The 11,535-nt window shown below is 39.4% G+C and overlaps 2 protein-coding genes across 2 annotated transcripts in view; one reads left to right on the plus strand and one right to left on the minus strand.

Moving 5' to 3' along the window:
• Window positions 1-11,535, plus strand: part of LOC130915314 (apolipoprotein Eb-like) — a 108,974-nt gene that overhangs the window by 34,532 nt on the left and 62,907 nt on the right. The gene's annotated exons all lie outside the window — the stretch shown is intronic.
• On the minus strand, window positions 268-2,957 carry apoc2 (apolipoprotein C-II). The gene is made up of 4 exons (XM_057835275.1): window positions 2,797-2,957; window positions 2,580-2,638; window positions 662-821; window positions 268-596 (listed from the first exon to the last, which is right to left on the minus strand). The coding sequence occupies exons 1-4, from the start codon at window positions 2,940-2,942 to the stop codon at window positions 506-508; spliced, it is 456 nt and encodes a 151-aa protein (XP_057691258.1). The 5' UTR covers window positions 2,943-2,957; the 3' UTR covers window positions 268-505.

The following is an 11,535-nucleotide window of genomic DNA, read 5'->3' on the forward strand; positions in this document are numbered from 1 at the left end:
CACTATAAGCCGAAGGATTCAAAATGAAGGAAAAAAGTAGCGACTTATGTATAGTCCAAAAATTACGGTAGACCTTTTTGTTAGGTGAGGGTTGTTGAAAAATTGTTAGATGCATGGAGTGCAAACCATACTTGTTGCAGTTGTTTGTTCATTTGCACTGAAACTGAACTTGTATCATTGCATTTAATATTTGATACAAACAGAAACCTGTCATCCATGGTTCTTGTTCATACAGAACACACCCGAACAATTTATCAAACACGTATGGCAGTTTTGTATAAATAATTTTAATATTTGAAGACATGTAGTTGTGGTCAATATGTGTGGTGGGCCTGAGTGGCTTGAAGGTTCACTTGACGATTTTCCTATGAATCATCTAAAGCAGCTGTAAAAAGTGTTTTCTTGCTCCTGTTGTCCTGGAAGTCCACTTTGTTTAAGGTGTTTGGTCTGTTTTCATTTCAGCAATGGCTGTAGTCGGTGGGTATTTAGTCATATTAGTTCCTTGTTACTGCTGAGTGTAAAACCGGTGATAGAGCTGATCCTGAAAGATGCCAATGTAGGTGCCCAAAATAGTGGTGGTTTCCGCGTAAAGATTCCTGCAGAAACAACAGAGGTTTGCTATTGTTTATTTGCATTTTGACGCCGCTATTTGACAGCTTACGTGACTTTCTCTTCTATCTTCAAGCCCTTGATAGTGTCTATATAGTCGTTAACTTTGTCCACCGCATTGCTGTAGTAGGACTTGATTGTTTCGGAGATCATGGTGAGGGGACCTTGCGCCTCATCGTCAACCTGCCTCGGCATTCGCAAGCCTTCCGTGCCTGTGTGACAACAGGAAAGGGGTTACCAGGGGTTTGGGGGGCATCAATACATCAAGTAGGCAGTGGAACTTTGTAAAGTTCTACATTCATTTGGGGAAAAAAAAATCACACACAAAAAATGAATTGTGTTTTACGACTGGATTTAAAGCTGTGTTTCTGTATTCTAATGTAGGGGTGAAAGTGGCTAGAATTTCTTGTGGAAACTCCCCGACGTGAAGGTTGCCACGGAGCCAGAAATTTTATTTATTTATTTTTCATTCAAAATTGTATTTTTTCAATGATTTGCAAAAAAAAGTTTTTCTAATTTATATTCTTTCTCATTTCCTCACATACTAAATGCCAAATCTCAATATTAAAATTCAAGTTCATGTAAACATTTACTTTTTTTTTTAATAATAAAGATATAAGTAACATACATTCAGAAAAATAAGTACAAATGACTTATATTATGCAGAGTGAAATGGAATATATTTTGAAGATCGCGCAAACATTGACTTTTTAAATCATAAGGAAATGAATAAGTAGCCTAACATAAATGAAGAAATATAAGTCCAAAGTGCACATTGACAGCTAAGATGTTCTGAACCTCCTCATCAGAGCAAATAAAACTAAATATGATAAATAAGCCTCCTCAACTCTTTCGTCGCTCTTAAAGATTTGATCCTTTTTATGTTGCATTGCTCTTTTTTTGTCGCATCTATTCAACAAGCTTTTTTTTTTTTAATTTATGCTCTTCCAGAAAACATGCACATTTGAACCAATCAGAGCTAACCATCTCTGCTGATCACATGTCTGTATGTCAGCCAATTGAATGGATAAATGAGTCCAGGCATTTTGCTTTGCTGCGAGCATTCGCACATTGATGTGACTCATCATCGTCAGACTCTGATAACTGCAGCAGCTGGGGAAACCTCCAAGGAATAAAATCAATAAAATCAATAATAAATATCGGTGGAAACGGATTACGCTACACAAGCACTTTATGCTTGTTGCTAACACTTGTGTATGTAAATCTGATGTTGGTAAATTGTTTTCTTCCTGGAACTGAAATGCATGTGTGGCAGCTTAGCATTTTTTTTGTAATAGCGTTTTGACAGTTGCTGTCTGATTTTCGGAATCAAAGCACCGTGTCCTGGAACAGAATTTCGGCCCTGAATCTTGGCCCTGCATCTTATACCGGAACAGCATTCCGGCCCTGAATCTTATACCGGAACTGCGTTCCTGATCGTTCTGGCCCACTTTCACCCCTGTGCTAATGTCATTACAATAAAGATTTGTATTAAAATCACTTCTTCAAAGTATTAAATATTCTAATTAAAACACTAAAAACAAAAGCAGTAACCGGGCAGCAACAAAAACTAACTGTGGGTATAGTGCTTCTCCCTCACACATCACAAGTTTTATGAGCAGGTTGTAACCTCAAAACCTTGTGAAGATTGTGAATTACTTGTAAAATGGTTAATTATGTCAGTGGTTCTGGAACGAGACACCCTGGTTTTCTAGAAGTTTGACAGCTATTGTTGTGGGGTCCACAAAATTATTGAAAACATTTTATTCATTTGGGGACCGGTGCATGAATAAAATAAACAAAATATGTAATGACATTTTAAATGTTCTACTTGTTTAGATAATTTTCAGTTTAACGTTATGATCGTTTTAATTTTTATTTAGAGGATGGAGTTTAGAACTTCCACTATAACTTTAGAGGCTCCACTGCTTGTTTTTCTTTCTTTGCATGGCTAAAGAGTGGCTACTTACTGACAGCTAGCAGTGCAAGGAGCACAGTAAAAACCAAGAGCTTGTTCATGATGGTGGATCTGCAAACAGAGTAAACATTTCTACTCGTTATCCACTAGGGTGCAACATTGTCCCTCTCCTGTTGTCTTTGTGCTCAGGCGTCCAAAAACTGTTTCAATTAGTGAATTTGATATTACCCACACATATTATTTGCTAAAATAAATGTCAGAGTACTCACTGTATTCCCTTCCGGAAGTGTGATGAGGAAAAACGGATCAACTCCTCAGCCGGCCTGCTGCATATATATAGAGGTAGCAATGTGTTGACTTGTCGCTCGGGGAGCCAAAGTGCACTCTTTGGGAGATAAAACTGCGTTGTTGTCATCACCCAACCCGTGATTTTTAGTCTGTGCTGCGTGGCATTATGTGTTGATTGAAACACACAATCTGTGTGAACACACGGAGGAGGCTTCTGAGAAGTGTTTGGTACAACAGGTTTTCTGAAACGACATCAGTCTGGTTTGAAGTGTCCGTAATCATTTTTTTCCCCCGGTTCCAAGCAATTATTGATTTCATACTTGGGGTGTAACGATACATCTTTGGATTGATCTGGATTCATTTATACATTGATTGGTGGAGTAATGATCCAATCAAATCGCAAACATTCAATCCAAACCATCCATTTTAAGATATGCTGTTTTGTTGAAAAGGATGGTTTTCATTCAAATGTCTGAAATGTTTCAGTAACAAAATAATTAAAAACATCGAAATTGCCTTCATTTCATTGCTTAGGTAAACGTGACTGTGTTAAATGTGTACATAATATTGTATTAAATTGAAGAAAGGCCCTTTGAATTGAATCAAATTAGTGATTTACAACCCTTCATGTCTTAATTGACCTGCTCTTACCCCTTCTTCTCATGACTTACATAAAGGCTATGTTGCATTCATGATGTGTAACAAGAGGTCTTGTGAAGATGGACCATAGTCGAGAGGGTGATGAACACGTCACCCGGGCCACTTTAGGTTATGAAAGATTAAGGTAAAGTAGATTAGATTTGACACTCATACAAAGAATTCTAGGGGTGTAATTGACCATTGTTTACTCAGTAGTGCAAAGATAATCTATTCTGTTCATTTGGAGGGACACATTTGACCAGTAGCCTAATGACATCACAGAAAGGTAGCTAATTGTCTTGTGGAACCTTCTTAGGATCAGAGTGTTTGCAGCAGTGGTTTCAAATCTCAGGCTAGACATTGTATTTCTCACACATTGAAATTTTACGGTGATGTCCACCAAGTTTCACGAAGAATATTATGTTTGACGTGAAAAAGACCGTTGGAATTTTAATGATTTGATTCACCTAAACAAACTCTAAGGACGGGAATCGTGAATTTCCCTGAGAGTTCAGACGTTGCGTCCCACACACAAGTCAATCAAATACAGGAAGCTATACCAAACAGTCAATCGTAAAGTAGAATGGCTGTATCCAGGTAGTTTTTGATATTTCACGGTTGCAGATAAACACAGCCATTCACAGACAAATTATTCTTATAGCACTTTATTCAATTGTAAATCAAGCATATTCATATTATTTTCTTAAACAAATTGACATAGAATTCTGAAGACTGTTGACCTCTTTGCCTTTAGAACCACTTGATGGCGCCATTTATCCAATGATACACCATGAAACTTTGAGCCATGTGCAAATAGGCTTCAAAGCTTAATTGCTTCAAGAAGCTTTATTTGGCCAGCAATACTTACGTCAGGCTTTCCAAGCCCCTGAAGAAATCCAAATGATTTTCAGACCCTCTTATGTGAGGAACGCTATAAATGTCATTTGTTTGATAGTCCAGTATATTGGTGCTTTGTTCCTCATGCCTCCCAGCATGCATTGCTACAAACATAACTAAAGTTCAAAGTTCATGCCCTGTGATAATTATTTATTTAGTCATTATTCCAGCTTTTTTGTTACTTTTTTTTTTTTTTTTAAACCTGTCCTGTTCAGCTGTTTGACACGGAGAATGGAAGTCTTAAGTGCCCGGATAGTCTGAACAGTTTTAATGTTTCACATTGAGAGTCTGACATACTCCCTTTGTGATCATTCAGCATACCTCATTTATTATGACAAAACAGCGAACAGGAAGGGGTTATGGGGGAACAGAAGAAAAGAAACACAAGAGAAGAAAGAGAAGAAACACAAACAACAACAAGAAATACATTGAACGCCTAACTACACTAACTACTAATATGTTGGTGCTATCGTCAGCTAAATGTATTTCCGGTTGACACCAGGTGGGGGGCCTGTTGATCAGGGAAAGAGCGGGAAGAAGGTGGGGGAGTCTATAAGCTAAGTGATAGAAAGGGGTAGAGTGTACACAAATCATCTCTGTGATCCAGCACCCAGTAATCGTTAGAATCCCTTGTGAGTATAAGCCCGTTGGCGACCGACCCTACGCCGCCCCATCGCCAATCCCAGCACGGGACGCCCTGCCCGAGCGCGCCCAATGACATCCAGCCGCACGCGAGCCCCGCCAGGGGCGCAGCAGTCAAGCAGTCGAGCGGAGACTCCACGTGGGCGCCGACACAGGGCCACGACCCCCACCCAGCCAGCCCGGGGAGGGAGGGTGGCCTCCGGGCGGGGGGCAGCGCAGTCCATCCCTCCTCCCGCAGCCCAGCAAAGGAGCCATCGTACCCCCCCCCCCCCCCCCCCCCCCCCTGCAATCCAGGGTGGTCTCCCGGCCCATCTACCGGCCCTCGGGGATGGCAAGAGGGGACGCACCACCAACCCCACGCCCATCCGCCCACCCGGGCCACAAGCCACCGCCGCAGCCCCCCAGCCGACACAGCATGCCACGGGGCCCCCAGCGGCCCACCAAGCCCAGGGTCCCCCACCGTAGCAGGCAACATCCAGCCGATACAGCTTTTTCGTTACTTGCTGGTCATGCTTTTTTTTTTTTTTTTATGTAATCATTTTAGCTTCGTTTAAAAGCATGAGTTTGAATGACATTTGATTTAATGACCTGCTGTTATTGGTTGATATGAGGTAAATGTAAGCTTATGCATTTACATACACAATGTAAGACCAATTTATTTAGTGGTGGTTAATAAACGGTCCAGGTCTTCACAGACTGATGTACTTCTCTTCTGTTTCGTTATGTTAGTTTTGTTACTTCTTACGTGACCAGTTGAAAGCAGAAGAACTGTAACGATAAAAATAAATGTAACTGGCTGGAATGAAATGAAATTAAAATATACATATACAGTATATTTATATATTAAACAGACTGACACATAGAGGTCACTTAAAGCGTAGCTGATGTTCCAGTAAGTGAGCAGTAAGTGCAAAAGGCTGCAGGCTTGCACTTTCTACCCAATAGACATGTGCCGATTACCGGTTTCAAGGTACAGTATACCATGGTGTGAAAATGTCATGGTTTGAAAACCTCCAAAATTTTCCCATCATACCGTTCCTACGGCATAAGCTATTTTTTATGTCCCAAAAATGCAGGGAGAAATCCTTCGCTTGCAGCTGCACGGCTCAACCCTCCCCCACCGGTTGTTGCTCAGTGTCAGTGAGTCAGCTGTGCTACACAATGGCTGGAGGAGGTGAAACTCTTTTTCCCTCATTGAAGAAAATGAAATTACTGGTATAGGAAAACTTCGGCTATGGAAAAGTTACAGACAGCCGCCGCTTAGAGGAGGGCCAACCAACATGTAAAACATGTTTGCAGAGGGTGACTGAAGAGGTGGCAATACCTACAATATGATTTCGCATTTATAAGAAATTAAAGGTTAGTAAATACTGGCATGAATGTTTTCCACCACCTACGAAAGTTTTTAGTGTGTCTAAAGGACCTCATTTATTTAAATTGTATTTAGAATATTTCAGTTTTATTTTTTTAATATTTATTTTAACATTATACTTCAATTTGGAAATATGTTTTGAAAAAGAAAAAAATACCAGTTCAATGGAAAAAAGTTTTGTTTTTTTTAACCCAGATGTCTCAAAGTTACACATTTTAGAGCTGTAATTGCAATACCATGAAACCGTGATATTTTGGCTTAAGGTTATCATTCCGTCAGAATCTCATACCACCACATGCCTAATGCCTAACATATCTTGATATTGGCGATATAGGATCCTCATGATGATATGCCATAGATCCTGATGATATGCCATTTTATACTGTTGTGACGATATAAATCGTCATATCGTCTCACTCAATGAAGCATTTAACGTTATTCTTCTTTTAAAATAATTCACATCATGAAGGCAGCACGGTGGGACAGTGGTTAGCTCGTCCACCACTCAGTTCTGTGTGCCGACATTTCGTGTTAGTGCACCTGAAGAAAAAAAGTAGGTGCAACCAAATCCAAAAATTAAATGTGGAGTTATTTTTTCAAATATCATTCAGGATGAATGTTTTTTTTTTTACTTTTTAAGGGATAAAAAGTAACAAAATAATCCAGAAATACAATGGCATTGCCAAAAGATACAAACATATATAAATTTTACACTCCACTCATGGAAACATTGGAAGAGGAAGTACAGTGGTACCTAGACATACGATCGCTTCGACACACGATCATTTCGACATCCAACGTAAAATTTGACTCGCTATTTGTTTCTACATCCGACAACATGCTCGAAATACGACAATTTATGACAGCGTCGCAGTTTGTTTTCTCGCAAGACGGACGCATGGCAGATTTTCTTGTGAGAGAACTCAACATCGGTTCCAAGCATGTTAGCGCAGGTGGTGAAAAAAGAGAAAAACTGAGGCACACCAATGAAATGAAGATGGAACTGATAAAAAAATATGAGCGTGGGTGCGCGTCCATGAACTCCTACTCCTCCGACCTCCGTTCGCCAGTCTTTATAAGTTAAGGTGACAATAATTATGATTGTAACACTGCAAAAAATCGTCGGCTTCGTCAGGTTTTTAATAATTTATTTCAGAACTTGTGCTACACAACATGCCTACTGTCCGCTGCAGCTGAAGATGAAAAGTGAAAGTAAAAAGTACTTTCTCACGCTGTCACGTCAGGCCACACGGTGCGTTCTGTCACGTCAGGCCACACGGTGCGTTCAGGTACACCACGCAAAACACATTGGACACATTAGAACCCAATTTGTTACATTATTACAGGTATTATTATTATTATTATATTATTATTCGGCACGGTGGCTGAGTGGTTAGCACGTCTGCCTCACAGTTCTAAGATCAAGGGTTCAATCCCGGGCTTCGGCCTTCCTGTGTGGAGTTTGCATGTTCTCCCCGTGCCTGCGTGGGTTTCCTCCGGGAACTCCGGTTTCCTCCCACATCCCAAAAACATGCATGGTAGGCTGATTGAACACTCTAAATTGCCCGTAGGTATGAGTGTGTGCGTGAATGGTTGTATGTCTCCTTGTGCCCTGCAATTGGCTGGCAACCAGTTCAGGGTGTCCCCTGCCTACTGCCCCGAGTTAGCTGGGATAGGCTCCAGCACCTCCGCGACCCTCGTGAGGAAAAGCGGCATGGAAAATGAATGAATGAATGAATATTATTCCTATTTTTATTCATAATTTATTGGTTTTGCTTTGTGTAATTCCTATTTGCAATAGTACCAGCAGTATTTATTAAGGATTTAGTTATAACGAGGCGGACTCAGGTGCGGAGTTCTTGCAACAAAAACGTTATTAAGAAATAAAGGTTCGTCCGCTGGCATGTGTGGATGAGGAAAAGTACAAACATAAAACGCTCCAAATGGAGGAATAAGCCAAGACAACTACGATCAAAAATTCAAACACAAAGCACTCCAAATGTAAGATAATAGCTAGACAACCATAATTGCTACTAAACAAGGCTGACGTGCTCAACATGGGTAGTAAGACACTTCTGCACAAGACAAGGGAAACTCAGGCAATATATATACACATCATTGTAATGGGGAACAGATGGAAACAATAGGCGATTAGGCGACACGAGGACAAGTACACAGATACGAGGAGGGTGAAGCCTTCAAAATAAAACAGGAAATGACATGACATGACACAAACAATGACATGACACAAACAAGATCCTGGAACGAATTAACTTCGAGGTATCACTATATTAAAAAGTAAAGTACTGTAACATGTTTGGAACTTTTGTTCAAATAAAAACATATACCGTATTTTTCGGACTATAAGTCGCGTTTTTTTTCATATTTTGGCTGGGGGTGCGACTTATACTCAGGAGCGACTTATTTGTGGAATTATTAACACATTATGATATAATTTCACATGTTATTTTGGTGTTTTGCAGTGACACTGATGGTTTTGTAAAGTTGTTAGCATGTTCTTATGCTATAGTTATCTGAATAACTCTTTATAGCTATGGCCACGTTCGCGTTCTGCCTTTGGCAGTGTATGTTCAATTGTATTATTGACTTTTTTATCTTGAAATGGATGCATTTAGTTTGTGGCGCTTTCATGCCCACGTGAGGGCGCACTCGCACTTGTTTACGTGGAGAAGAGTGCTCACACACCAGAAGAAGACGGACAGCTACGTAGCTCTGAGTGAGTGAGTCAGTGAGTGGGCGAGTTACAGCGAGAGAGAATAGATGGCTGCTAGCCTACTTTCATTGTTTATGCTTTAAAATCATCTCTGCAGAGGCAACGCCTGCGTGTATCATCTTTTCTGTTGTTGTTGTGTGTTTTCCACCCGCGATCGGACACTTAGAGCCAGTTGTGTGGTTGTTTGAACGATGTGCTAATGATAGCGAACGCATGCTAACCTGTTACTTATTACTAATAGTACCTAATTATCATTTATTTACGTTGATGCGAACCTGTTTTCTATCGAGGACCAAATTGATTCAGCAAATTATACGGACGTCCAGCATTGTCTTTTGGGAGTTCGCTGTACAGCCAGGACCGAGCTGTAGCGTAGGACAGTATATTCCCATTTCGTTGTTCATGCACTGTACACTGTATATTTATTTAGCATGTTGTTCTCTGTTGTATTTTTATATTAAATTGCCTTTCAAGATGACATGTCTGTTCTATGTGTTGGATTTTATCAAGTAAATTTCCCCCCAAAATTCGACTTATACTCCGGTGCGACTTGTATATGTTTTTTTTCTCTTCGTTGGGCATTTTATGGCTGGATCGACTTATACTCAGGAGCGATTTGTAGTCCGAAAAATACGGTACACAAATAAATATATGGCGGATTAACACTCAGGTGACTTGAAGTTCCGCTCTGAGACCCCCAATTTGGCCAACTTTCAAAATTGTCCGATATGCATGTGTGATACATCATTGGAAAGCTTAAAATCTCAATTTTCTGGGGGAATAAACATTTTGAACAGGAGGGCATTTAAAAAAAAAAAAAAATTCACACAGAAAAACCCGATCTGGAGGTGAGAGCACGTGAGAGCAGAATTACAGACGCCATGACTTTAAGGAGATATTATCGCATATATACCTTGTTTCGGTCCAAAAACTCCATGTTGCATGTATCACTGTGTGTCAAAACACAGCTGTGAATGGCCACAGCCGGATTTTTGGGGGATTTTATGGGTGAAACACGGTAATATAACAAAGGCCGCGATGCAGAAATCGCAGACATCAAGGAGTGGTCGAGATTTTCTTTTTCATATATTTACCCTTTTAAACGTTTTTTTTTTCTTCTTTTTTTTCCAATTTTTCTTTGTTTGGATCGATTATCATCTAACATTTTTTTTTTTTTTTTTAAACGAAATATTAGACATCAATTAATGATTCTAAGCTAAAAATGACAGACATTTTGAATAATAAATAATTACCTTAGTTTTACGGCTGGTTTGAAACAAAAGCGGTTGCGCGACATCTATAAATGTGGGTTTCCAGTGTAAAACGGACACATTAAAAATAGTTTAGGGGCTTAATGCGCCATGTATCTGCTATGGCAGCATATAGATATATTGTTCTATCAAACACAACAGTTGTTTTGGCTTAAAATACAGCAGTTTCATTTAAGGAGGAATGCAAGAGCAGAAACTTCTTTTTCAGGCTTTTCTGTTTTCCACCATATATACTGTATATATATATATATATATATATATATTTTTTTTTTTTTTCTGTATCGGATTGGGACTATTAGTATTATCAGATTCTCCAAATTTGATGACTCGGAATTGTACTCTGCTGCAAAAATATATGATCAGGACAACCCTAAATGAAACAGTGTGTCATGCAAGGTAGAGGTAGATAATAAAATTTAACAAAAATTAATTCACATCTCTGGGTCACATATGGACATGCGCAGTACATCTTTCTCCTTTACTATGGATCCCTAAATGCTTACCAAAGTAAAAATTATTTTTCCTGGTGTCCGTGACAATGCTATATTCATTTAAATTCTAATCACAGAAATGCAACAACACATCACTTAAAATCACATGTGTATGTCTATGAATTTTTGTGTTCAAATGAACTCATGCCTCATTTAAATTGACATCGATCCCTACCTCAACCAAATTCCCACTGTCGCCAGTAAAATCTCACTCTGAACTCACTTCACTTGAGAGCCCTACAGCGGTATGGCAGAGAGCATTGTATTTTTGGTGAGAAAGTGTTAGCGGTCCTCTACTACGGTCTATCCACCTTTTCAACTCATCTTTATTGTTCTTTTCAATGCATTAACACAAAATAGCACCTCTAACATCTTTCCCACCACAAAAAATACAATGCACTCTCTGTGTGTCTTGCACAACATCCTATTGTCCAAAATACTGTTTCTGTGAGTCTTTTTGTTACCATGCTGTTTTGTTACCATGCTGTAACGATTTGAGTTTTTTTCCCCTATAGATTTTGCGGTTTTCTGTCTCAGCTATCAAAAATGCATATTTTAGTGGGAAAAAATAAAAATACAACACTTTTGGAATTGTTTCTGTAATAATGTTTGTGTTACTGGTTATAGTTTAAAGAAAGGTACTTGAGGACTTGTGTGATGAAGTTTTTTCAAAG

Source organism: Corythoichthys intestinalis, chromosome 4 (assembly GCF_030265065.1).
Source record: "Corythoichthys intestinalis isolate RoL2023-P3 chromosome 4, ASM3026506v1, whole genome shotgun sequence".
NCBI lineage: Eukaryota > Metazoa > Chordata > Actinopteri > Syngnathiformes > Syngnathidae > Corythoichthys > Corythoichthys intestinalis.